Genomic DNA, 26,521 nt, shown 5'->3' on the forward strand with positions numbered 1-26,521 from the left:
GGCCTAGAACCTGCCCGGAGGCATCTCTCTGAGGAGCACTGATGCTCTGTTTCCTGGAACATTGAAGCAGGAAAAGGCCTGTGGGGTGAGATTAAGGGCGCTGGCTGGCAGGGTCAGAAGCTTGCTCACTGTGGCCTCCCCTCCTCGTGGGGGTGGGGGTGTGGTCTGCACCACAGGGTTAGGGTGAAGTGGGTGGGGTGGAAACTGGCCGGTGGTTAGAACAGGGCCTGGCACGCGGCGCCATCCGGTGGGAAGGGTTATCCAAGGTCCTCGACTCTCCAAAAGCTTCCTTTTGGAGGGGCTGAGGACAGTCCTGGAAGTGGTCAGCTGCCAGGCGGTGGAGTCCCTCACCATGGAGGGCGAGTGGCTCACTCACCAATCCGGTGCTTAGATCCTGCCACCCCCACTTTACACAGAGGAAACAGTGGGGAGGAGGTGATAAACCACCAAGGACTCGGACACGGAGGGCTCTCTGAGTGCTGGATGCTAAGTGTTAAAACCGTTTAATGACAAACCCAGACAGCATAATAAAAAGCAGACATTACTTTGCCAACAAAGGTCCGTCTCATCAAAACCATGGTTTTTCCAGTGGTCATGTATGGATGTGAGAGTTGGACCATAAAGAAGGCTGAATGCTGAAGAACTGATGCTTTCGAACTGTGGTGTTGGAGAAGACTCTTGAGAGTCTCTTGGACTGCAAGATCAAACCAGTCAATCCTAAAGGACATCAGTCCTGGAATATTCATTGGAAGGACAGATGCTGAAGCTGAAGCTCCAATACTTTGGCCACCTGATGCAAAGAACTGACTCCTTAGAAAAGACCTTGATGCTGGAAAAGATTGAAGGCAGGAGGAGAAGGGCATGACAGAGGATGAGATGGTTGGATGGCATCACCGACTGGATTGACACGAGTTTGAGCAAGCTCAAGGAGTTGGTGATGGACAGGGAAGCCTGGTGTGCTGCAGTCCATGGGGTTGCAGAGTCAGACACGACTGAGCGACTTCACTGAGTGAGAGTGGCTAGGAGTTGAGCATCTGTGGGAGCCGGGCCCTGATGGGGGTGTTCCAGGTGGGCTCCCTCCGCAGTCCTCAGCATTGCCACCCTTCTTCACAGATGGGACCCTGAGGCAGAGTGCCGGCAACCTGCCGGGACACACATGTAGAGCTGGAACTTGAATCTGGAGATCCGGCTCCCAGAATCCATGCCTTAACTTTGGCTCAGGACTTGTACCAAGAGGAAGCTTGTTAGTCTTTACATTTGAAGCTCATATTTGAATAACAACCATCACAACAAAAATCTGTTTTGTTTTTTACTACTCAGAAAAATACTTGCATTTGCAAATAATCCTGCAAAGATTTCTGCAGAAGTAACTCTCCCTTTGTATTTCTGACCGATGAAGAGTCCTAGTGACAATGATAAAACAATCGATAAATATGTGCTGTCATATTTTTTGGCAGTCGTGCAAGTTAAAATGAATCTGTCTCAGCCTTGAGTTATTATTATTATTGCCACTTTATTGCAGCATTAATCACCACCCATACTGTGAGAGATTGATGAAGTTAATTGTTTTTATAAACTAGATTAAGAAGTGCTGATGTGGAGGTGTGAGTCTGGGAGTGTGTGTTTACTTCAAGAGAGGAGTGGACGGGCTCCCTGTGAGCTTCCCAAGGCTTGATTATTTTGAACATCACCTTGGCATTCATCATCTGTTCCTTTTGTAGTGAGTTGCGCACCCTTTTTTTACTTTTAGCCACAGTTGATAGAATACACCTGGGACTTACAGTGTCAAGGTGTTTTGTCTGCCAAGCAGAAGTGATTCAGAGATTATTTTTAAATGGGCATCTCTATTAGTTTGTGCAGGCTGCTATAACAAAGTAAATAGCACAGACTGGGTGGTTCCATCAACAGAAATTTATTTTCTCACAGTTGTGGAGGCCAGGAGTCCATGATCAAGGCGCCAATAGGTGTAGTTTCTCCTGAGGCGTCTCCTCGACTTGCAGATGGCCACCTTCCCTCTGTGTCCTCCTGTAGCCTTTCCTCTCTGCACATGCATCCATGGTGTCTCTTCCTCTTCTGATAAGAAGACCAGTCCTATCAGATTAGGGCCACCCTGTGTGTGTGTGAGTGTGTGTGACTGTGTGTGAGTGTAAAGTCTCTTAAGTCACATCTGACTGTCTACGACCCCGTGGACTGTAGCCTGCCAGACTCCTCTGTCAATGGGATTCTCCAGGCAAGAATACTGGAGTGGGTTGCCATTCCCCTCTCCAGGGGATCGTCCCGACCCAGGGATTGAACCCACGTTCCCTAATGCCTCCTGTATTGGCAGGTGGATTCTTTACCACTGCACCAGCCGGGAAGCCTCAGGGCCACCCTCACAGCCTCTTTTTCACTTAATTACTTCTCTTTTTTTAAGCTGCACTAGGTCTTTGTTGCAGCATGTGGGCTTTCTCTAGTTGAGGCTCCTGGGCTTAGTTTTACCCGCAGCATGTGGGATCTTAGTTCCTGAACCAGGGATCAAACCCAGATCCCTTGCCTTGGAAGGCAGATTCTTAACCCCTGGACCACCAGGGAAGTCCCCTTAATCACCTCTCTAGAGGCCTGTCTCCACACCCAGTCAGGCCTAAAGTTCCGGAGATCAGGGCTTCAACGTACGAACTTGGGGAGGTCATAGTTCAACTCATAACAGCACCTTTGACCCATTTCTCATGGACATGGGGTAGGGGTGGGATAAATGGGGCAGGAAAATGTGTTTTTTTTTTTAATTTAATGAGATTATTCTTCCAGCCTTATTGTTCAAACAAAAGCATTCATAATCTTACATTTCAAGAGAGTGGGTGAAAAATAATGTAAATGTAGAATTTTCTTTTCAGTCTCCCATTTCTTAAAGTTTGGCAGGCTTCATAACCCTGGAAATCTTGAGAAACAACCTGAAAATGTTATTTTTGTTTTCTTTTTCTTCTTTAAATCTTAGCCCAAAGTGAGGGCGATCTCTAGGAACAACATCCAAAGAAGAAACTAAATGAACAGTTAGCCTGAGCCTTGGGCCCACGAGAGGCAGGAAGTGACTTGGTGTCTTCTCTTCTGATAAGAACAGCAGTCATGTTGGGCTTCCCTGGAGGCTCAGCTGGTAAAGAATCCGCCTGCAGTGCAGGAGACCTGGGTTCCATCCCTGGGTAGGAAGATCCCTTAGAGAAGGAACGCCTACCACCCCAGTATTCTGGCCTGGAGAATCCCATGGACAGAGGAGCCTGGCAGGCTACAGTCCCTGGGGTCGAAAAGAGTTGGACATAACTAAAGCGACTTTCACTCATGTTCAATTAGGCAATCCCCCACCCATTCCCCAACACACACACAGCCTCGTTTAACTCAAGACGCCACCTGCAAGCTGGGTGCTCAGAGGCCAAACCCATGGAGAAAGGGTGCAGGAAAAAGTGTCCAGCAGCACAGTGGGGGGGTGAGGAAGCTGGTGTGTTTCAGCCTGGCCTCCGGATGGAGAACAGAGTCTCCTTGAGAATTTGTAACTGCAGGTATGCCTTTACATGGGCAGTCTGTTCAGATTTACACTGTTTGGTCTTTCCTGTCCTGAGAAATCAGATGTAAAAACGATTTCCTGCTGCCCCTACTCCTGGTTTGACAGAAGCGTGCATAGCATCTCTCCAAGGGGTGCTGCCTAGACCACCCCCAGAGGATCCCCACAGACAGAGGCTCACTGAAGACATTCCCCCCAAACGAGCCAGATTCAGAAAAGCAAACAGTGGGGGCGAGACTCCTGATAATAATACAATTACATAGGACTTCCCTGGCGGTACAGTGAATAGGAACCCACCTGCCAATGCAGGGAACACTGGTTTGATCCCTGGACCGGGAAGATTCCGCATTCTGTGGAGCGACTGAGCCTGTGCCCCACAACTTCTGAGCCGAGCTCTGGAGCCTGTGAATAGCACCTCCTGAGCCCGTACTCCACGTGAGAAGTCACCTCCATGAGAAGCTTGTGAACCACAGCTAGAGAGGTGCACAGCCCCAGCTAGAGAAAGCCTGTGGGCAGCAACAAAGACCCAGCACAACCAAAAATTTAAACTAAAAAAATTAGATATACAACCACAAGACAGGCATGGCTAAAATGGTTAAATATATAAAAGAATCAAAAACATGGGAAACAAGTAAAATGCTCTCAAAGACCACATGAATTCGAGGGGGGAAATGCTTTAGAAATGAAAAGATAAAATGATTGGAATCAAAATCAGGATAATTATTCCTACTTCAAAAATTTTCAGGATGAAGTCAGATTTTTGAGAGAATTACTGGACAGGATTGTATTTCTTTCCTAACAAATAGAATATCCCCGCGGAAAAGAAGTGGTAGTGGCAGCAGGGAGACTCTCATCCCAAACCCAGACCCGCAGACGTGTCACTAAATACAGTATTTTATTTCTCGTGCCTCTGCTTTACCTTCCTCTGAGTGAGTGCCTCTGTGTACCGCTGGCCATGCTGCAGCCATCAGCAGCTTTCTGAATTCTCCCAGGGAAACTGAAAACTAATAAACCTGACGTGTATAAGCCTCAAAGTGTCTCACATTCTCCTTCCTGTTTGCAGCATCACAAAGAAAGCAGTCCGGAGCTTTCCTAATTCAGCAGGGTCCAACTTAACTTTGCTTTACCAACTCAAGGGACACGAGTTTGAGCAGACTTCAGGAGATACTGAAGGACGGGGAAGCCTGGCATGCTGTAGTCCATGGGGTCACAGAGAGTCGGACGCGACTTAGCAGCTGAACAAGAACAACTTAATTTGAAACACTCGAGGAGGTGGGCTGACCAGCTGGCTGTACTTTGTGATGGGAGCAGGGCTGTGGCAGAACTGTGGAGTGGCTATCCTGGGGCAGGGCGGGGAGAGGGGGTGGGTAGGTTGAGGGGTGGGTGGTGCTGTGAGCCCCACATACGAACCCTGGACCATGAGCTCAGTTAGCAAAGTCTGCTTTCTGTTAAGTGCTGGGAAGCTGCTGTGCACCTCTGTCTTAGTCTGTTTGGGCTGCTACAACTGAATACCATCGACTGGTGGCTGTAAACAGTGGACATTCTCACCATTCTGGAGGCTGGAAGTCCAGGGTCAAGGCAACAGCAGATTCAGTGTCTGGTGATGCCCTGCTTCTGGTTCACAGACAGCTGTATTCTCTGTCCTCCCTGGCAGAAAGGGTGAGGGAGCTCTCAGGGTTCTCTTTAGGAGGGTGCTAATCCTGTTCATGAGGGCTCCACCCTTATGACCTAAGTGAAAAGAAAGGAAGAAAGTGAAAGCCACTTACTCATGTCTGACTCTTTGCGACCCCATGGACTGTAGTCCCCCAGGCTCCTCTGTCCTTGGAATTCTCCAGGCAAGAATGCTGGTGGGTAACCATTCTCTTCTCCAGGGGATCTTACCAATTCAGGGATTGAACCAAGGTCTCCTTCAATGAAGGTGGATTCTTTACCATCTGAACCACCAGGGAAGCCTGATGACCTAAGCGCCTTCCAAAGGCCTCGCCTCCAAACAGCATGACTTTGGGAGATAGGAGGGAGATAGATAGAAGAGATAGCTTCTCTTCTCATCTAAACTCCTCCAACTTAGGACGTGGCTTTTAACCTAGATGAAGCATTGAGACTGTGAGCAGCTGACTACTCTGAGACCATGCAGCTGAGGACATGGAGGGACTTGCTGACCCTAAAACACAACCCTGTCAACTGCCATGTGACACTGGCTTTTGGGAATAAGGCCGGCATTTCCAAGCTTTATCCCGTGGAATACAGGAGTCCTAAAGGATGATAACCAGTATTACTGGGGAAGGAGGGACGTTCTGTGGTCAAATACACTTGGGAAAGACGGCACACTCTGTGTGCCCACATGAACCTTACAGCACATGCTAAAGGCAGAATATCTATCTTGAGGAAAGCCACTTAATTTGTTCAACCTAGCTCTTTCCACACTTGCTAGATCCTAGAATCTCCATTTTTGTTGCTGCTTTTTCTCTTGCAAAACAGTATTAACATTAGGTATAAGGAGATACAAATCAAACTATAATAAGACACCACACCTACTAGAACAACTATAATTAAAAAGAAACACCATAACAAGTGTTGGTAAGCATGTGGAGAAATTAGAACCTCCTCTGGTGGGAGTGTAAAACAGTGCCATGGCTTTGGAAAGCATTTGAAGATCCTTCAAAAGGGTGAATGTGGGATTACTATGTCACTCAACTATTCCACTCCTACATATGTACCAAGGAAATAAGGGTATAAGTCCATGTGGCCACACAAAACTTGTACATACACAGTCGTTCATAACTGCATTATTCCCAGTAGCCAAAATGTGGGAAAGCACAACTGACCATCCACAGATGAGTGGATTGTAAAACGTGGTCTGTCCATGCCGTGGAGTGTTATTCAGCCATGAAAAGGAATGAAAGGACTTGCCTGGTGGTCCAGTGGTTGGGACTTTACCTTCCAAATGCAGAATGTGCGGGTTCCATCCCTGCTTGGGGAACTAGGATCCCACATTTCTCGAGGCCAAAAGGTCAAGACAGAACAAAGACAGTATTGTAACAAATTCAATAAGAACTTTGAAAATGGTCCACATCAAAAAAAAAAAAAATCTTTAAAGGAAAAAAGGAATGAAGTACTGACGCATGCTACAACATGGACAAACCTTGGAAACATTATGTTAAGAGAAAAGTCTTGTCATCAAAGGCTGTATATTTTATGATTCCATTTATGTCAAATGTCCCGAATAGGCTGGTGCAGATGACTGGTTGCTAGGAGCTGGGGGAGAGGAGGGATTGGAGAGGGACCTTTGATGGGTTTCTGTTGAGGGTGATGATCCTGTTTAACAATGATTGTGGCCACAGTTGTGCGACTCTGAATATACACAAAACCGCTGAACTGTACACTCTTAACCAGGGGGACCATGTCGTATGTGAGTTATATGTCCATAAGGCTGTTTTTTAAAAACGAAATTAACTTCTGCCAAACCCAGGGTTTCACAGCACAGTCCGGGAAAGGTCGTCACCAGAGCGGGCTCTGTGGCTGTGACACGGCCGATGTCCTGTGTTGCCTGTGGCTGTATCCCCATCAGAGCACCGTCGGCATTTGAGAAAATGTCCCCGGCAGGGATGGAGTGGCCGCTGCGGCATCACAACCTGTACAAAACCTAAAAGCAGGCGGCCGCTTTCTCCATGTGGTTTGTACTCTGGTAGCACCGCTGCTCTTACCCACTTGAAAGGAGACCAGACACACAGACAAGCCTTGGAAAATATCGAGTGGCTCCAGAGTACGAGACAGGGCTGAGTGTCCTGTCATTCTGAATCTCCCCCAGTAGTACTGGGGCTTTGACGCAGGTTCAGTCCCTGGGTCGGGAGGATCCCCTGGAGAAGGAAATGGCAGCCCACTCCAGTATTCTTGCCTGGACAATCCCATGGACAGAAGAGCCTGGCTAGCTACAGTCCACAGGGCTGCAAAGAGTCAGCCATGACTGAGTCACTCAAAAACGGCAATAATAGCACTATTCTCCGTGATTAATCGCTGTCACTGCCAGCTGGTCTGGACCTGGGGCCACGGGACAGCCACACACCTTTGAGTAGCTCCCCTGCCATCTGGTGGTTGTGTGTTCACACTGATCACACCCCGTTGTCTTCATTTCAGTGAAAGCTGGTGGGATGCGAATTGTGCAGAAACACCCGCATTCTGGAGACACCAAAGAAGAGAAGGACAAGGACGACCAGGAGTGGGAGAGCCCCAGGTAGGCAAGTTCTGGATTCACAAGTCACCCTTATTCAGTTAAACATTAATGTTTGTTCTCTGCTGTGTGCTTCCGATAAACCCTGGGCTCCTGGGGCCCTGTGCTGTGAGCTTTTCCTCTCCTGATCAGTGAGGAGGGGGTTCTGTCCCCCAGACAGAGGAGAAACAGGACAGCTAGAGCACGCCTTCTTCCCTTGCCCCGAATAAATCTAAGTGGATTCATCCGTCTTTGGGCAGAAGCCCTCCACCACCACATTAAAATCATCCACAGACCTTTGAAAATGCCATTCTAGTTGAGTCTCTGGGCTGTCAGGGCAGAGAACCACTGATTTAAACAGTGTTCACAAGCGTTAGGGCTTTGTCAGTTTCAGCCAAACCTTGAATCATCGAGGCCACACCCTGATGAGTGACCAAGTGCCCTTAAACGATGTCTTTGCCCCCAGATCCCTGGGTCCCCGAAAGCTCACCTTCCTGCAACACCACCATCTCTGTTTACACCTGCTTTCCTTGCAGGTTCTGATGCCAAGTTTGGTCCAAGGACCTTGATACAAGCCCATCTCCTCCCACCTGTAACACACATTCAGTGCCCACCTGTCTCTGAGCCTGTCCCCAGAAAGAGAAGTGAACACCAAGCTTTGCACCTTGTAACTCATCACTTAAGCTTTGCACCTTGTCACTCGTCTTTGACCGAATCTCAGCCAGAGGGAAAGGGAGTGTGGAGAGCAGCCAGCGCATGTTTGTGCATTTCATTCCAGCAGTCCTGAAGAGCAGGCGGAATGCTCCCCAGGTTACATATGGGGGACTGAAGTCCACAGAGGTCAATGCTTGCCACACTGCGCAGGAGTGAACCCCACGCCTGGGGTTCAGAGCAGCCCAGGCTTTCCAAAGGATAGCTCCTGACAGGAGGTGCCCCCTGAGAAGGACGAGCATGGGTTTGGTGACCCCACATATCTGCTTACGTAGATGCTGTGCCGTTGGGTATTTTCTGTAAAACCTCGGGTGTCACTTAGGGCAGTCGCTGGAGGGGAGGACAAAATTGGGGGAGAAGTTTGTGAGTGATTATTGCCCATTTTAAATCATGAGATATCAGCACCAGGAAAGTCAGCTCAAGTTCTGATTTTTTAAAAGAAGAAAGTGGTTTAAAGAAAAGTCTCGAATTTTCTTTCCACTATCTTCACTTGTGTTTGGAACATAACAGCATCAGGAATTCTCCTACAGGTCCATGGTCCTGTATCTGAAAACCGTGGGGCCTAATTCATATCAGAATTCAGAAATTCTCATGTTTTGGGAGAGGAAGCAGGTTTTAGCTGAATAAGATCGTATGTATTTCATATAGTACCTGTTGTGGGGTCTCAAGCAGCCTGTTGGAATCTGTGTATGATATTCATACCTGCTGAGATTCATTTTAAAGATTTACAGACTTGGACCAGTTCAGGGGAAGTTTTGCCTGCATAAGAGTTAGAACGTTTGGTGTTGAAAACATTCTTGGACTTGGAACCAAGGATAAAATCATGTGACCTGTAGCATTCTTCCGCTAGAAACCTGGAATGTCATTTCCCTTCATATCCACTGGTTCCTTAAGAAGGGAGAAAGAGGATGAGACAGAGCTGTATCTAGGGGGGAAAAAACCCTGGGAAATTAATGAAACATGCTTTTCTGCATGAGTTTAAGTGGAATAAGGGACAAATAGCTACTTCTGTGTGTAACACAGTGTCAATACAGTGACAACTGATCATTTCTTAGCATGTTTAGAAACCAAGACAGAACAGCCCGTTCATTCTCTTTCTACTGATTTTTTTTTTCTCATGAGGTGAAATACAGCATTTATGGAAGATGCACAGTGTAAATAAAGGTGCCAGAGGATGAATGATTACAATAGAAAGGAGGGGAACACCCAGCACCCTAGGTTTTAGTCTCTCACCCACCGTGAAGGCTGGTTTGCTGTGGAACCAGGTATTTTGAGTCTGGCTGACTGCAGGGCAGGGTTTGCATATGAGCCAGGGTATGTTTGTTCCCTGAAGTCAAATTGTTGTGCCGTGTTCCTTGTGGGGCTGATAGCTCTTGTCCTCTGGGCTCCGGCTTCTCTCCTCACTGCTGCGGGTTAAATCCCCCCACACTGTTGACAAAGGTGGGGGGAAGCCTCTGTCGACGCTGCAGCTATCGGCACATGTTGCCAATACAACTCCTTCCAAACTCCCCGCACCAGACCTGGAACTCTGTGTAATAGTCCTCTTCCACCACCACGCAGTCTCCATTTTGCTAGTGGGCTAATTGAATAATTATAGTTAATAGCGATCACTGATGGTATACAGAGTGCAGTGGACCTAGCCCGGTTCTAACGGGGGCTCTGCCCTTGTTGACTCATTTGATCCTTGCAACTACTCTATTCTCATCCCCCTTTGGGAGTTGGCTCTTGATTATTATCTCCATTCCAGATTACTACTCCCACTTCAGTGGCTCAGAGAGGTTAAATGACTTTTCCAAAGGCATACAGCAAGTGAGTGGCAGAGCCAGCATCCCAGACTAGCAGCTGGGTGCAGAGCCCCCTACTCTTAGCCCCTGCTGTGTGTACCAACGAGTGCCTGTTTTGTGCTGGGCACTTAGTAAGTGCTTCCCACTGGGTTTAATGTTCACACCACCTAAAAGCTGCCGATTACGCAGATGAAGAAACCAAGGCTCGGTAAGCTTATCTGACCCAATCAGTGGTCTGGCCAGGATTCAGCCCTAACTCTGTCTTAACTTGGAATCCCATGTCCCTAATAGGGTACAGAAACCCTCTGAACTGACGAAATATTTTCAGGATCAATATAGACTGTAGATCCAGAAAAATGAAGAAAGTGTTAGTAGCTTAGTCATGTCTCACTCTTTGCAACCCATGGACTATAGCCTGCCAGGCTCCTCTATCCATAGAGTTCTCCAGGCAAGAATGCTGAAGTGGGTGGCCATTCCCTTCTCCAGGGGATTTTCCCAACCCGGGGATCAAACCCAGGTCTCCTGTATTGCAGGTGGATTCGTTACCATCTGAGCCACCAGGGAAGTCCTAGATCCTCTGTAAAATAAACATTGATTCCGGGGTTGCCCATAACCTTTCCCATATTCCTCAAGCCCACAATCCCACCCATGCAACCTTACCAAAGTAGATGGCCTAATTACAGCTTATAATAAGCTTTCAGGACACTGGGCTGATTTCCTTACATATGGAAAGGCCATAGTTATTTCCAGAATTAGTCAGGTATGTAATGTTTTACATTAATTTCTTTGGAAATGCCATGGCATGTGACTTCAAAATTCACATTACCCTCATTCTAAAGTTTTCTATTTTATCATGTTTTGAGCCAAGCATTTTCCAAATATGAAAATAAGTGCATGGTCTCAGGTGCCAATTTCCTCCTTGGATATGCATTTGCAAAACTCTCTGCTTTACTTCCTAGATATTTAAAGCTGGCTTTGCATTTACTGACTCATCTCTGGTGGCTTCCTTTCCCAATCAGAAAATCAAATACTGATTGCAGAGAAAATGAACAACTGGAGCATTAAAGAGGTTGTTGTGTGACCCAAAAAAACCTCAAAGCACTCTTACTTGTACTTTTCTTTTGCAAATCTTTGTGTTATCCTTTGTCCCCTTAATCCTGTCATTTTTCAGATATTAAAGAGATAATTCCTTATACCACCAAATTGTTTAAAAATGCTATTAAAAAAAAAAAAGAAACCAATAATGTAGCAGAAATTTGAAAATGTTTTCCAAACATTCCCATCAGGCTGAATTCTAGTTACCTGCGGCCCTTTGTATCCAAGAAGAGTAAGAGGCTTCATTGTTGTGGGCTAATACTTTCCTGAGTGGGTGCAAGATTCAATCTCAGAACTGACCCAATCAAGGAAAGCTGATTTTTCTCTCAAAGCCATCTGCTGAGCATATTAAGTCAAAATGTCCAGTTTGATTATGTAACGGAGAAACTGCAGACATAGAATGGATTTCAGGGGTCATTAGAATTCACTAACATACAGTGTAGTGGTCAACATGTGCTGAGGCCTGAGCGTGAATCAAGCTGGGTAGAAAGTATTCTAAAAGGTAGGTGGCAGGAGGAGTAAAGTAGAATTGGAAGGTTTTGGTGAGGATTGGAAAGGGGTAGAAGGAGTGAGGGAGGGGAAAGGGGGTGGTGAGGGTCAGGAGGGAACAGCCCTTCCTGAGCTCCACAATTTGTACAGGACTGACTTAGGACTGTGATGCTGTTTCTTGTTCACATACCTCCCCCGCCCCCAAAATTAGCAAACAGTTCCAATCATCCAGGATGTGGGAAATACCCAAGATGGGATACACACAGTAACAGCTGGCCCTCAATGTAACACAAATGCTTACGGTTATCAACTGCAAGGAGTACAGCGGAAAAAAAAAATGATCTAACATAAGTGACTTTGGGAAACATTACTTTGACTGGATACTATCAGGCTAAAGACAAAAACAAAAAAAATACAAAAAAACTGTGCATAAATGTTACACTCCAGTTAGTCAGTGTTTCATACAGGAGTTTGGGTTAGTGATTCTGAAATTGCTTTATGTGTGCACTAGGATTGAACAAATAAGTAAATATGTTGTGGCTGATGAAGAGTCTAGTTTCTCACGGTCAGGGAAAGAGATTACAGATCGAAAGGGGAAGACTAAGATGACTGTGATATTTAATCAGAATTGGAGGTATTGGTATGAACTCAGGCTTCGCTGGTGGCTCAGATGGTAAAGAGTCTGCCTGCAATGCAAGAGACACAGGTTCCTTCCCTGGGTCGGGAAGATCCCCTGGAGAAGGTAATGGCTATCCACTCCAGTTTTCTAGCCTGGAGAATCCCATGGACAGACCAGTATTCTTGCCTAGAGAATCCCATGGACAGAGGAACCTGGAGGGCTACAGTCCATGGGGTCACAAAGAGTCGGACAGGACTGAGAGACTAACACTTTACTTTAGTACGAACTCATAGCTTAACTGGATGAATGGATGGATGGATGGACGGTAGGTATAGATGGGAACATACATACATAAATAAACATACATGGAAGAGGTACATACATCCTAGCTGTTTTACTGACAGGGCATTAAAGAACTGTCACCACATAGCCATGAGCACCCCCCAGGGCCGGGATCTTGGTTTCTAAACACCATTCCCCAATCAGGGGTTTTTTGGAGAAGTGGTTCATTCCAGGACCAGGGCTGGAAAAGTACCAGATGAGCCTGGCACAGCTTGTAGTGCCAGAACACACGGAAGTGTTCCCGAGCAACAGAGAAGCCATCCTGAAGGCGCACCTAATGGCAAAGCTGGAATAATTTATGATAAAATAAATAATGATAGTATTGGACTATAACCCCTAGAGTAAAATAGATATCCATGAGTCTATACTGATATGAATAATTGAACACATAGATGAGAAGGGGCAGCTCTTCTTTATAGAAGAATTCCAGTGAATAAATGTGTAAAGTAGAATATCACCAATAGGCAAACACCACAGTAATTGTTGTTGGCAGGATACACTGAGGGATACTACAATTGGAGGGCAAAAATTTAAGGAGAAACGGGCTATTTGCAGTCTGTTTCCCCCAATATACTTATTAATCACAAAGCAAGGAATTTCTTTACATGGAGACCATGAAAAAGACACTCGTTTACAGTAGAAGACCTGAGATAAGAAGGCAGAGAGTTGTTCAGTTTTATGTGGCAGCCTGGATGGGAGGGGAGGGGAGCTTGAGGGTATGTGTATGGCTGAGTCCCTCTGCTGCTCACCTGAAACTGTCACAGCTTTGTTTATTAATCGGCTGTCAGTTCAGTTCAGTCACTCAGTCGTGTCTGACTCTTTGCGACCCCATGGACTGCAGCACACCAGGCTTCCCTGTCCATCACCAACTCCTGGAGCTTGCTCAAACTCAAGTCCATTGAGTTGGTGATGCCATCCAACCATCTCATCCTCTGTCGTCCCCTTCTCCTCCTGCCTTCAGTCTTTCGCAGCATCAGAGTGTTTTCCAAGGAGTTAGCTCTTTGCATCAAACAACCAAAGTATTGGAGCTTCAGCTTCAGCATCAGTCCTTCCAATGAATATTCAGGACTGATTTCCTTTAGGATTTGATCTCCTTGCAGTCCAAGGGACTCTCAAGGGTCTTCTCTAACACCACAGTTCAAAAGCATCAATTCTTCGGCTATACCCCAATACAAAATTAAAAGTTTTTCTTAAAAAGGGATAAATTTTTTAAAAAGGGGGGGTGGGTGGCAGAGAGTCATCCCGTTGGGCCTCAGATGGGAACCTGCACATCCATGATGTTCCTTGTTGCTGCTCCTGTTCTGTGAATGACCGTGAAAGTGCTGTATTTGTTTCACAACAAGCTTTCACCTGTTGCTCTTCACTGTCATGGATAACTCCAGCCTGAAACAGTTGTTGCTAGATGCAGGCTGAGTTACCTTCAGGCTGCCGGAACAAATGCCACAAGCCAGGTAGCTTAAAATAACTGAGCTGTATTGTCTCACAGATCTGGAGGCTGGAATGCCGAGACCCAGGTTTCCTCAGGGTTGGTTCCTTTGCTGGCCGTCTTTGGCTTATACATATATCACTTTTTTTTGGTCTATGCTGTGCAGCGCTCAGGATCTTAGTTCCGCAAACAGAGAATGAACCTCCTGAGCTGGGAGCTCAGAGTCCTAGCCATTGGACCACCGGGGAAGTCCTAGATGCCTCGCCTCGATCTCCGTCTTCACACGGCCCTCCCCCTGTGTCGTTGTACCTTCCCCCTGTGTGTCTCTTTCCCCTTTCTGTAAGGACGTTGTGCATGCGTGCTGAGTCGCTTCAGTTGTTTCCGACTCTTTGCCACCCTATGGACTGTGGCCGCCAAGCTCCTCTGTCCATGGGATTCTCCAGGCAGGAATACTGGAGTGGGTTGCCATTTCCTCCTCCAGGGGATCTTCCCAACCCAGGGACTGAATCCGCCTCTCTTCTGTCTCCTGCATTGGCAGGGGGGTGCTTTACCACTGGCGCCTCCTGGGAAGCCCCACTCATATTGCATTAGGACCTACCCTAAAAGCTTCATTTGAACTCATTTACTTCTGTAAGACGCTGTTTCCATAAAAGGTTAAATTCTAAGGCCCTGAGGGTAAGGGCTTCTCGTAGTTGGGGGTGGGGAACGGGTCAATTCCCTAATAGATGCCAAATGATAATCTATGGCCATTATTAATGGTTCTTTCAGTTAAAGTTGTCTTAAGTAAGAAATGGAAAATTGAAAACGTTGAGGTTAAGAGATGGCACACCCTATACGCCTGGGAATTTTTATCTTTAAGCCATTATCTTCATGTTTGAACTTGAATGAGGCTTGTGAGCCAGTTTCAGCATCATCCTTACTTTGCAATAGGATTATCTTTTATATCCAGGCTAGCTGTCAGCTACCTTTTAGAAGCATTGTGACCCTTTCCCCATGATGTGTGAAGTTGCCAGTGGACTAGGGGTGCCAGCCAGCCATCCACTCCTGTGCTGTTTGGGTGCCCCGGTCAGCCGGCAGGACCCATGACGTGGCAGCCAACCCCTGCCTTCAGCCACAGGAAGAGTCTTGATGAGGTGGGGTGTTGGATAACAGGGGGTGTCCTTGTAATGGGGTAACGGGTTGTCACCTGCTTGTGGACTGAGATGCCACCTCCAGGGAAGAGCCTTCTTGAAGGTACAGCAAGATCCTCCAAATAGAAGGCGCCTGAGGCACATTGTCATGGCAACCGGAAGTCGTGATGGACGGTCCTGTCTGCTTTGGTGGGGAACACGGGGAGAGTCTCGTTGCCGTTGGGCAGCTCTCACTGTCAGCTTTGCCCGGGAGTCTCAATGGTCAGTGTTCTGCGTCTGTAGGCCACCTGGGCATGGATGAAGTGGTACAGTTTGTATGCTGGCAAGGCAGCTGTGAAAGTCATCATTTTGCCTGGAGCCGCTCAGGCTGCAGAAGGTTAACAGAGCTCATGCAGGTGCCCGGGTCCCCACATGGCAGCCCGGGTCAGCGGGTAGCGCGGGAGAGCCTGCCAAGGGGTGGGGAGCGTCTGTCTGCATCACGGAGTCTGCAGCCCCTTCTCAAGGCAGCCCTCCTCTCCCCATCACTCTGCAAAGGCTCAGGTGCACCTGCTTGCGTCTCCACCTGGGTTATAGTAGGACCTTCTTGCCAGGCAGCCTGCCTCCCCTCAAGGAAGGAGTGAATTCATTTCCTTAGGGCTTCCAGAACAAAGTGCCACAGACCCAGGATTGTCTCACAGCCCTGGGGGCCGAGAAATTTGAGGTCAAGGTGTCAGCAGACCCATGCCCTCTCGGAAAGCAGTAGGCGAGGATCTGTTTCAGGCCCCCTCCTGGTTCCTGGGCTGAGGCAGCGGGACTCTAGTGTTCACACGGCTGTCTCACTGTGTGTGTCGGGGCCTGTTTCCCCTGTTCATAAGGATGCCAGTCATATTGCATCAGGGCCCCCCTAATGACCTCATCTTAACTGGTTATTGTTTAGTCGCTAAGTCATCTCCAACTCTTTGTGACCCCATGGACTGCAGCACACTGGGCTCCTCCGTCCTCCACCATCTCCCAGAGTCTGCTCAAATTCATGTCCATTGAGTCAGTGATACTATCTAACCATCTCATCCTCTGCCACCCCCATCTCCATTTGCCTTCAGTCTTTCCCAGCATCATGGTCTTTTCCAGTGAGTCGGCTCTTTGCTTCAGGTGGCCAAAGTATTGGAGCTTCAGCTTCAGCATCAGTCCTTCCAATGACGATTCAGGGTTGATTTCCTTTAGAATTGACTGGTTTGATCTCCTTGCTGTCCAAGAGACTCTCGAGTCTTCTCCAGCACCACAGTTCAGAAGCATCACTTCTTCAGCACTCAGCCTTCTGTATGGTCCAACTCTAACATCTGTGCATGACTCCTGGAAAACCATAGCTTTGACTGGATGGACCTTTGTCTGCAAAGTTGTATCTCTGCTTTTTAATATGCTGTCTGGGTTTGTCATAGCTTTTCTTCCAAGGAGCAAGTGTCTTTTAATTTCATGGCTGCAGTCACCATCTTTAGTGATTTTTGGAGCTCAAGAAAATAAAATCTTGTCACTGCTTCCACTAATTATGCAACAAGTTTGTTTTCAAATGAGGCCACATGCTGAGCTACTGGAGGTTAGGACTTTAACATAAGAAGCAGGGGGAGCAGAGGAACACACAGTTCACCTCTTAACACGCTTCAGCACCTCATGGCACGAGGCACCAGTTGGCAGCGCCCAGCTTCAATGACATCCCAACAGCAATGGCAGCACAGTAACTTATCACCTGTGAGGCCCACGCAGCAAATGACTCCTGCTTCTGTGCGAGCATGTACAGTTGCCCAGGCTGAGCACTGCAGCAGTCTGCCCTCCCATCCCAGTGGGTGCCCTGTACCAGGGCAGTGGCTCAAAATCATGACTGTACACCCCCAAATTTATTTTTTTAGTATTTTAAAAAAGTATTTATTTTACTTATTTCCTTGGTTGCTCCGGCTCTTAGTTGCGCCACACAGGATCTTTGATTTTCACTGAGGTATGCAAAGTCTTTTAGTTATAGCATGTGGAATCTTTATTTGTGGTGTGTGGGGTCTAATTCCCTGACCAGGGATTGAACTTGGGCCCCCTGCATTGGGAGCTTGGAGTCTTAGCCACTGGGCCACCAGGGAAGTCCCTCCATCAATTTAAAAATTGCTGTTTGCCTGCACCCCCCATATTTGTGTATTCATTTTTAAATTATACTGTGCATATTTTGCTACTGTTATATACAAAATGTATACAAAATGGATATTAATGTATGAGATCAAGGTGAAATAAGCAATGTTTTAAATGTCCTGCCAACCATTATGACTTTTTATTGTCATTAGCTCATATCTCAAGGTCCAAATACCCTTGAGGTAGTGTTTCTCATTAATGATTCAGGATGTAAATCTAAATTTCTAATGTCCTTCCTGGTGATTTCAGGTTTTGTGGGGAAGGGTGGCTTCCTGTCAAGTCTAGTTAGATCTTTGGTGTTCGTAATGTGGTTCATGAAATACACGTACCAGGACGAGAAGCTCGAGCTGGAATTGAAGTCGCTCAGTCGTGTCTGACTCTTTGCGACCCCATGGACTGTAGCCCACCAGGCTTCTCTGTCCATGGTTTTCTCCAGACAAGAATACTGGTGTGGGTTGCCATGCCCTCCTCTAGGGCATCTTCCCGACCCAGGGATCGAACCCGAGTCTCTTATGTCTCCTGCATTGGTGGGCGGGTTCTTTACCACTAGCGCCAGCTGGGAAGCCCCCTCATCTTGTCATAGTTAGTTTAAATTCATTCATTGTGTATTTGAGTGCAGTTTTAGATGCTTGAAACATATGAAAGGTAGAACTAGAGAATTTAACTAGCCCACAAACCAGTGTCGTGCGTATGTTGTCAGACACAGGAAGTAAAGGAATGGGCACCGGGCCCTTCGGTCCCCAGGGACCAGGAGGCCGGGTGGGGGCAGTCAGCTGCAGACGGGCAAAATAGGCCCTGTGAGTGAACCGCGGTGACGTTTAGTTCATTGTGTTTGAGGTTTTTTAGATAAAGGATAAATGTAAATAAAATAATCTGCACGTTTATCACTTTCCCCAACTGTGCCGTGGCCTCTGGAGACGAGACTGCCTTCGTCACTGACTGGCGGGTGGTGGCTTCAACAGGAGTTCCCTGTCAGTCGTGAAGTCGTGCCCGACTCTGCAACCCCATGGACTGTGGCCCAGCAGGCTCCTCTGTCCATGGGATTCTCCAGGCAGGAATACTGGAGTGGGCTGCCATGCCCTTCTCCAGGGAATCTTCCTACCCAGGCTTCCCATGTCTCCCGCTTAGCAGGAAGATTCTTTACCCCTGTGACACTGGGTAGCCCCTCTCTGGTTGTAGGTAGTTCCATGTCTTCCAAAACCCGTGGCTTCATGTATTTTAGGATGATCAGGAGGAGCACAACTAGGTACATTAAGAAGTTTTGCCCAGAATTGTGCAATGAACACAGAGCCGCTGGCACGGGACGCAAAATACTTTGTGTCCTGGGAGTCGTGGGCAGTGGTGTCATCAGGAGCTCAGAGTCTGAGCTCCCCTAGATGGGCCCTGAGGCAGGCTGGGGTCTGGTGGGTGGTGAATCGGAACCTCACTGTTCAGTGGAGGGAGGAAGCATGTGGGCACCCCTGTGTCAGGAGAGCCTGGTTGGACCCTGCCAGGGTGAGGCTGAGAAGGGACGTGCTATCCTCCGGTGCCTGGTGCTGCTGGTCATGGGCTTGGAGGCAGTATTTACCCAACATCTGGTTCCGTAAGGGATGCAGAAACAAGGTGTGATCGATGCGCTTTTGAGCATCTGCTTCCCTCCCTCCACAATCCTCCAGCCTCCTGACCAGACCGCCACACTGCCCTCCACATTTCGTCAGATAGAAGGAGGGGAGAAGGGAGATGGAGCTATCGGCTTCCGTCTCCAGACAGCCCTGTGCGTCTGCCCCGGAGCCAGCCTCTTGGAACCGATAATTCTTTTGTTTTTATGGTGCTCCTCAGAGGGTTGCAATATTTATCAAGAGTGTTTCCTTGTTACATAAACATAGGAACTGAATTTAAATCAACTCTCCAGCGGCTGGATTTTACAGAATGCAATATGTAATAATAACAACATAGGATAATGCTACCTCGAAAAATAACTACATAGAAACAAGAGCCCTTTATTGAGTTTATTACATTACAGTAACTATGCCTGAAATTTTTAAGCCCCCTATTTAAATACATTCTATTTAAAAAGAAAAAAAAGAATGAAAGAGGAAAACAAAAATAAATAAACTGTTGACTTCAACTGGGTCAGAATGCATAGCACTCAGAAAATACTTAGTGAATCAGTAATAATGAGCTTAGAATTTGATTCTTTAAAGGTAAATAGTTAATTAACTTAGTAACTTGGTTACCTCTTATTTTCCAGCTAGTGAAAGAGGTGAGCCAGGTAAGGTCAGTGTTAAGGAAGAACATTCTTCCTCCTTCTGGGATATTCGATTGAGCCCTCAGCTGTCTCCAGGGAGAGATTGACTTTGATTTCTGGTTGTGTACATCTTATAGGGGAAGATATACTCATTAATGTGGACCAGAGTCACGAGGATGGTATTATACTCCAGAAATCCTCATAGAATCATTGCATTTAGAGCTGGACACACCTGAGAGGTCAGCTAACCCAGGCTCTCCTAGGCAGAGCTCTTGACAGACTAGATGCCAGATTGTTTTAAAGACCTAGAAAGGTCTAGATACCAGAAGCAAAACATCTATTGGGAAGAGATCCACAGAGATTTTTATGTTAAGAAGAAGCCCTTGCCCACTTATGGATATATATCCAAAAGAATTGAAAAAATGTCCCCAAGAGTTATCTGCAGACCCGTGGCAGCATTATTAACAATAACCAAGAGGTCAAAGCAACCTAAATGCCTATCAGTGGATGACCAGGTAGCCAAAATGTGGTGTATACATACAACAGAATACTGTGCAGCCTTAGGAAAGAAGGAAATCCCGTCACAATGCCACAACGTGGATTAACCTGTGTCAAGTGAAATAGGCTTCCCAGGTGGCTCAGTGGTAAAGAATCTGCCTGCAAAACAGGAGACGTGGGTTCGATCCCTGAGTCAGGAAGATCCACTGGCGAAGGAAAAGGCAACCCACTCCAGTATTCTTGCCTGGGAAATCCCACAGAGGATCCTGGCGGGCGACAGTCCACATGGTCAAAAAGAGTCAGACACAACTGAACAACTAAACAACAAAAACAAGTGAAATAAGCCACTCACAAAAGGACAGATAATACACAGTTCTACTTACGAGCTGGTTGGTGTGCTGGTAGGGGTGGTTGGCTGCTTTCCTGGCACTTCAGGTGAGCACAGCCCCACGGGGGAGCATCCCAGAGTGTTTGAGAAGAGTATGTCCTTGGCACCCCCAAGAATTTGTCCAAAAGTTGGACCGCCACCGTGAACTTTTTATTCTGGCTAACGCTGACCTTGTGTAAGTCAGGACTAAAAATGAAAAGTGGGAGAGCAAAGATTCCAAATGGCATCTGTTGCTCCTTTTGTAGCTGATTCCCTCAGTGTGATGACGGTGAAATTTAGAGTGTCTTCAGCCAGGCTGACTAAATTTAGAGAAGTAATTGCTGCTTACCCTCCTGGGGGCATCGCGGGAGGCCTGAAAATGAAAGGATGGAAAGCCAAGATGACAGAGTAGAGACAGCCAAGTTCTGGTCTGGGTGCCTGTTTTCAAAGATGGCAGTGGAAGATAATGTTTAAGTTTGATTATAGGGGGACTAACTGGTTCCCTTTTCTTTAACAACATTCCTTCCTACGGAATAGCTGGACTTTTGCTGCTAAGTTCACTTTACGACACAGGGATTCGGTAGAAAACGGACCAGATGCAGTCGTTTTTTGACAGTTTTGAAATCTACACTTTTTGCGGAGGAAGTACCGTTGATACTCTGCAGTATTGGATAAGTTCTGGGAGTTGAGAGAAAAGCTAAGATGATTAACACGTGAGTGTAGTTACTGAACCTGCTGTTCAGTTAACAATGAAGAGTTGATGCTCTGAGCCTGGGAGCATATATGAAGTTTTGACAGGTAGGGAGAGACTGCAGTGGCCAGGGAACAGCATGAAGGGGCTTTTGGGGACAGGTGGGGTGAGCAGTGCTCCTGCTGGACGGTGAACTGGGGGTGGGTCTGTCCTCCTCTTCCTCCTCCCCATGCTCTCCTCTCCTCGCTCACACCGTGCCTGAGGTCTCCACATACGGCTGTTTCTCTCCCTGCCGCTGCAGTGGGGTGTGACCAAAAACACCTACCTTCAGGCAGGATACATTCCTCCTGGCTCATGGTTCATTTGAACCTGAGATCTAGATGATATCCATTCCTGACGCTGGCAGGTCAGGTGTCTAAAGAACACTCACAGAGCAGTTAGGTTATAGGTCAGTAGCACTGCTTTAACTTCTTGCACTCAAAATCTACCACTCTGTACATCGATTTATATTTCATTTCCCTGAAGCTCTGAAAAATAAGGTGAAAGGAAAGGAGTGTTGGTCCCTCCAAGGTTCCCAGTGTGGTCTTTCTTGCCTGCCCCTTGGGCTGTCTAAATCTTTCCCCAGCGTTTTTAGTAACTCCATACTTATGTTTTTTCTTTTTTAATAGCAGTGATGATTAAAAGCCTAACATGGACTGCAAAAATGAATGGGGAGCATATTGATAGTAAAACTGTTAGAGTTCCAAAGAATTAAAAAGAACATGAATAAACAATTCATAAAACAGTAGAAATTTGTCAACAAATATTACTAGTAAACAAATTAAAAGTAAACAAATAAAATAAGTTCACTTTCTGGGGTCTGAAAAAAAAAGTGAACTAAAAATGTCCTAATGTTATATGTAATTGTCTATTAATTATATAGAGATTGGATATCTCAATCCTAAAAAATGTTTCAAGTTGCCTACAGATTTGAACACATCATTTTCTTCCACCAAACCCTGATCCTCTCTAGGTTTTCCACTCTTATTTAAATCTTTTCCCAGCTTTAATGAGATATTACTGACATACACGTAAATTCAGGGTATGCAGCATGATTTGACAGGTGTGTACATTGTAAAGTGACCATCACAATAAGGTTGGTTAACACCTCCACCCCCTCAAAATAATTAGCGTTTTTAGTGATGATAACATCTAAGATCTACTCTCTCAATACAGTATTAAGTTATACAATAGTATACGTGTGAGTATATGTGCTGTTCTCAGTCATGTCCACCTCTTTGTGACCCCATGGACTGTAACCCGCCAGGCTCCTCTGTCCATGGGATTCTCCAAGCAAGAATCCTGGAGTGGGTTTCCATGCCCTCCTCCAGGGGATCTTCCCAACCCAGGGATCGAATGCAAGTCCCCTGCATGGCAGGCAGGTTCTTTACTGCTTAGCCATCAGGAAGCCATACATACATACATACATACATATATATATATATATATGCATACATACATATATATATGACTATGTATATATATATGATATCTGTAACTGGCGTCCCCTTGTTTCCCCCACACTGGCTGGCTGGCAGGTAAAGTAAAACCCAGATCCTTTACAGGTTGCAGTTTAACAGGTGGGGTGGAAGGAGGAGGCATGGACAGCGTGGGACTTGCCCAGTGGTGCTTGGCCAAGCAGCAGTGCTCCTCAGGAGCAGACAGACCCTCTCAGATTTCAGAGCACTTGTGAATCACCTGGGAATCTTGCCAAAATGCCATGGGCTGGTGGGGTGGTTCTGGGAGGATGGGGCATGGTGCTGCCTGCTCCCACCACACTTAGTGTAGCCAGACCCCATCCCTGTCTGTCTGACGAAGTCTGTGTGCTTGTCAGAAGTGTATCAGCACTGTGCCAAAGGTTGCCCAGTCATGTCTAACTGTTTGTGACCCCGTGGACTGCAGCCCGCCAGGCTCCTCTGTCCATGGGATTTCCAGGGCAAGAATACTGAAGTGGGTTGCCATTTCCTCCAGAGGATCCTCCCCACCCAGGGATCCAATCCACAACTGCACTGACAGGAGGGTTCTTTACTGCGGATTCTCACCTGAGAAGCCCATGTATTATAAAAGGTAGAAAATGTTACATGAACAGTTTACCTTTTGGCTGTTCATAAGCAGTTATAACTTCCTAAGTGGTCTCCATATTTATAAGTACTGCGAAGAGAAGGAGGCAGACACTCTGAGAACTGTCCCTGTTTCCATCAGAAGCAGGACTGGACCCTGTTTCTATGGGACTTGAATCTATTGAGAAAGCATCTGTCACTCAGCTGGGTGAGCTTATGACTATGTCCCATCTTAATCAGGCCTCACGGAATAAGTTTAGAAGGTGGTCCCTGCTATCAAGCAAGCAATTCAGCATCATTCAGAAAGTCTAATAGTCAAACAATGACAAATACCAGCCACTCTTAGACCAGTGCTTTATATGCTTAGTCTTATTTTGTCCTCCCAGCCTACAGGGAAGGTGGGCCCTTATTTTATGAAGGAGGAAATTTGCTCAGAAAGGCTAATAATGTGCCTAAGGTCATTCCAGCAGAAACTGACAGAAGTAGGATCTGAACCCAAACCTCTGATTCCAAAGACTCATGCTGCTATATTTAAAATGGACCAACAAGGACCAACTGTACAGCTCAGGGAACTCTGTTCAATATTATATAACAACCTAAATGGGAAAAGAACTTGAACAAGAAGAGATACATGTATATGTGTGACTGAATCCCTTTGCTGTGCATCTGAAATTAACACAACATTGTAAGTCAACTATACACCCATATAAAATAAAAAGTTTTTTAAAATGTCCTTTACTATTACATTAAAAAAAAAAAAAAAAACCAACAACAAAGACTTGCTAATTTGCTGCCCAGTCTTTGTCTTCTGGCAGCTGGCCCTCTTTTCACAAGGAGTTGAAGAGAAATTATTGAAAAGGGAGCCTGGGACTTCCCTGGCAGTCCAGTGGTTAAGACCCTGTGTTTTCATCATGGGGGTTGTGGGTTCGATCCCTGGTTGGACGAAACTGGGTCCAAGGTTTCCAAAGTCCGCTGCAAAGAAAGGAGACCAGACCAAAGTACAAATGAAAGGAAGCTGGCGTCAAGGTGAAGCCAGTGATTCACGGTCCCTAAATGCGTTACGACTTTAAGCGGAAAAAAGAAATAATGGCCTAAATGGGAAGGGTGGTGCCACATGGACCCAGAACAAATGCTGTTAAAGAATGGGAGAGGCTGTTTTCATTTTGCCAGAGTTTCTGAATGTGATTATAAGTAGAAACAGATGCAAACCGCTGCCACCTTCCGCACGGCTGAGCCTGCAGGGTGGATTTCTATGAGAAATCTCTTTTTTTGCATTTGTAGAGGCAGAGGGGCGCCTGAGGCAGAATGAGGCTCAGGCTGGCAAGCATCTGTTGACCCCCACCTCTCCTCCTGGGAAGGGGAGGGAATCCCACCCTGAGTATCTCTGGATTCTCAGAGCCTGTGGCTTTGTGCCCAGATGGCTGTCATCCTGAATGAGAAGCTCTGAACACCCAGGTGCGGGGCTGAGCACGAGAGCTTCTTAGGGAGACCCAGAACCAAAGCAGAGAAATAGTCCCCTTGAAACCCACTCAGGCCTTTCATCTGTTAGTTTATCTGTTGGTCTTCTCAGTTTCCTTTTTAAATCTCGACCACCCTTATGACCGTGCAGTCAAGTCACTTGGGTACACGTCCTCCTCAAGGATCAGGTTTCCACGTGTTCCTGAAATGTGCCTACAGCATCTTGGCTGGGGAGGTGGACGTGGGGGCAGGTGTTGGACGTTGGTGGCTCCCTGTGTCCTGGCCCATGGCCCCTGGGTGGTCCCAGGTAGAATGCTGGCCTTTGGGGCCTCTCTCCTCATCTGCAGCACGAGGTTTGTAGAGCAATCTATTTCTCTTTGGACTTTTGTAGTGAAACGGAAGGAGGCAGTGAGTCTCTGCAAGCTCTGAGGAGCGAGAACTAGCAACCCAGCACGAATTAACCAGTCTCTGGTTGTTATGGAGATACTTCCACCTATCTAGAACTCCACTAGACATGAGAGGAGATGAGAAAACAGAACTCAGTCCTCCAGAAACTTGGGGAGATGGCTCAGTCCTCACCGAGGTCCTCTGCGTTCCCCTGGGGATAGAGTAGTTCCTGGGTGCTCGTGCGTGCTCAGTCGCTTAGTCGTGTCTGACTCTATGCGACCCCAGGGACTGTAGCCCATCAGGCTCCTCTGTCCATGGAATTCTCCAGGCAAGAATACTGGAGTGGGTTGCCATTTCCTCCTCCAAGGAATCTTCCCAACCGAGTTCCTGGGTGGGTGTTTATAAACCATTTCAGGCTTAAACAGGATGAGAGGGGCTGTGCTCTTAAATCTTTTTAAGTTTTTACTAAAAGTTATTGTAAAGCAGTTTTAGGGTAGCACAGGGAAATGGGCTGCCCGTGCTCAGTGGCTCATTAAACAAATCGCTCAGGTTTACCTTTGTGCTATATGTGTCTTTCTGCCCCTGAACGATGCCGCATCTGTATTTCGGCATTTCTTCCATAATCTTCCAAATGGACAGCTGGCAGATGCACTCGGATGGCAGCCAGGACCCTTCAGATGCAGGGCAAGATGGATAAGCATCCTTTTCACTCATCCTTAGGAGCCCTATCAATGCTGCACTGTGATGACTAAGCATTATAATGAGAAGGAAGATGTTATTGTTCAGTAGCTCAGTCGTGTCTGGCTCTTTGCAGTCCCATGGACTGCAGCATGCCAGGCTTCCGTGTCCTCTGCTATCTCCCAGAGTTTGCTCAAACTCATGTCCATTGAGTCAGTGATGCCATCCAACCATCTCATCCTCTGTCACCCCCTTCTCCTCCTGCCCTCAGTTTTTCCCAGCATCAGGGTCTTTTCCAGGGAGTTGGCTCTTCGCATCAGGTGGCCCAAGTTTGGAGCTTCAGCTTCGGCATCAGTCCTTCCAGTGACTCTTCAGGATGGAGTTGCTTTAGGACTGACTGGTAGAAGATGGTGACGTATAGTAAGACGTAGAGCCAACTCAGACCAAGACTTCTAGTGAGGTGGGAGCTTGCTTTCACACATTTCTTCTTTTGCTTCTGACCCAGAGCCTGCAAAATAGTCTCTCCTTGAAAAGCACTGTATGTTAGTGACTGTAGCATGCTGTCTGTTCCTTTACTAAAAATACTCAAAACTGTTATTTTCTTTCTTGCCTGGTTATTCTTTTTTTTTTATTGCCTGA

The 26,521-nt window shown here is 46.8% G+C and overlaps 1 protein-coding gene and 1 long non-coding RNA gene across 2 annotated transcripts in view; one reads left to right on the top strand and one right to left on the bottom strand.

The window, feature by feature from the left end:
- LOC122683891 (death associated protein) overlaps positions 1-26,521 on the top strand; it is a 63,496-nt gene that overhangs the window by 7,674 nt on the left and 29,301 nt on the right. The window contains exon 2 of the mRNA XM_043887813.1: positions 7,664-7,760. Within this exon, the coding sequence (XP_043743748.1) occupies positions 7,664-7,760 (97 nt within the window). The remainder of the gene's footprint in view (positions 1-7,663; positions 7,761-26,521) is intronic.
- On the bottom strand, positions 1,890-20,786 carry LOC122683892. Its single transcript, XR_006337862.1, has 4 exons — positions 20,586-20,786; positions 5,078-5,257; positions 3,827-4,035; positions 1,890-2,073 (listed from the first exon to the last, which is right to left on the bottom strand). It is a non-coding gene; the product is annotated as an uncharacterized LOC122683892 (long non-coding RNA).

Source organism: Cervus elaphus, chromosome 25 (assembly GCF_910594005.1).
Source record: "Cervus elaphus chromosome 25, mCerEla1.1, whole genome shotgun sequence".
In the NCBI taxonomy this organism is placed as follows: domain Eukaryota; kingdom Metazoa; phylum Chordata; class Mammalia; order Artiodactyla; family Cervidae; genus Cervus; species Cervus elaphus.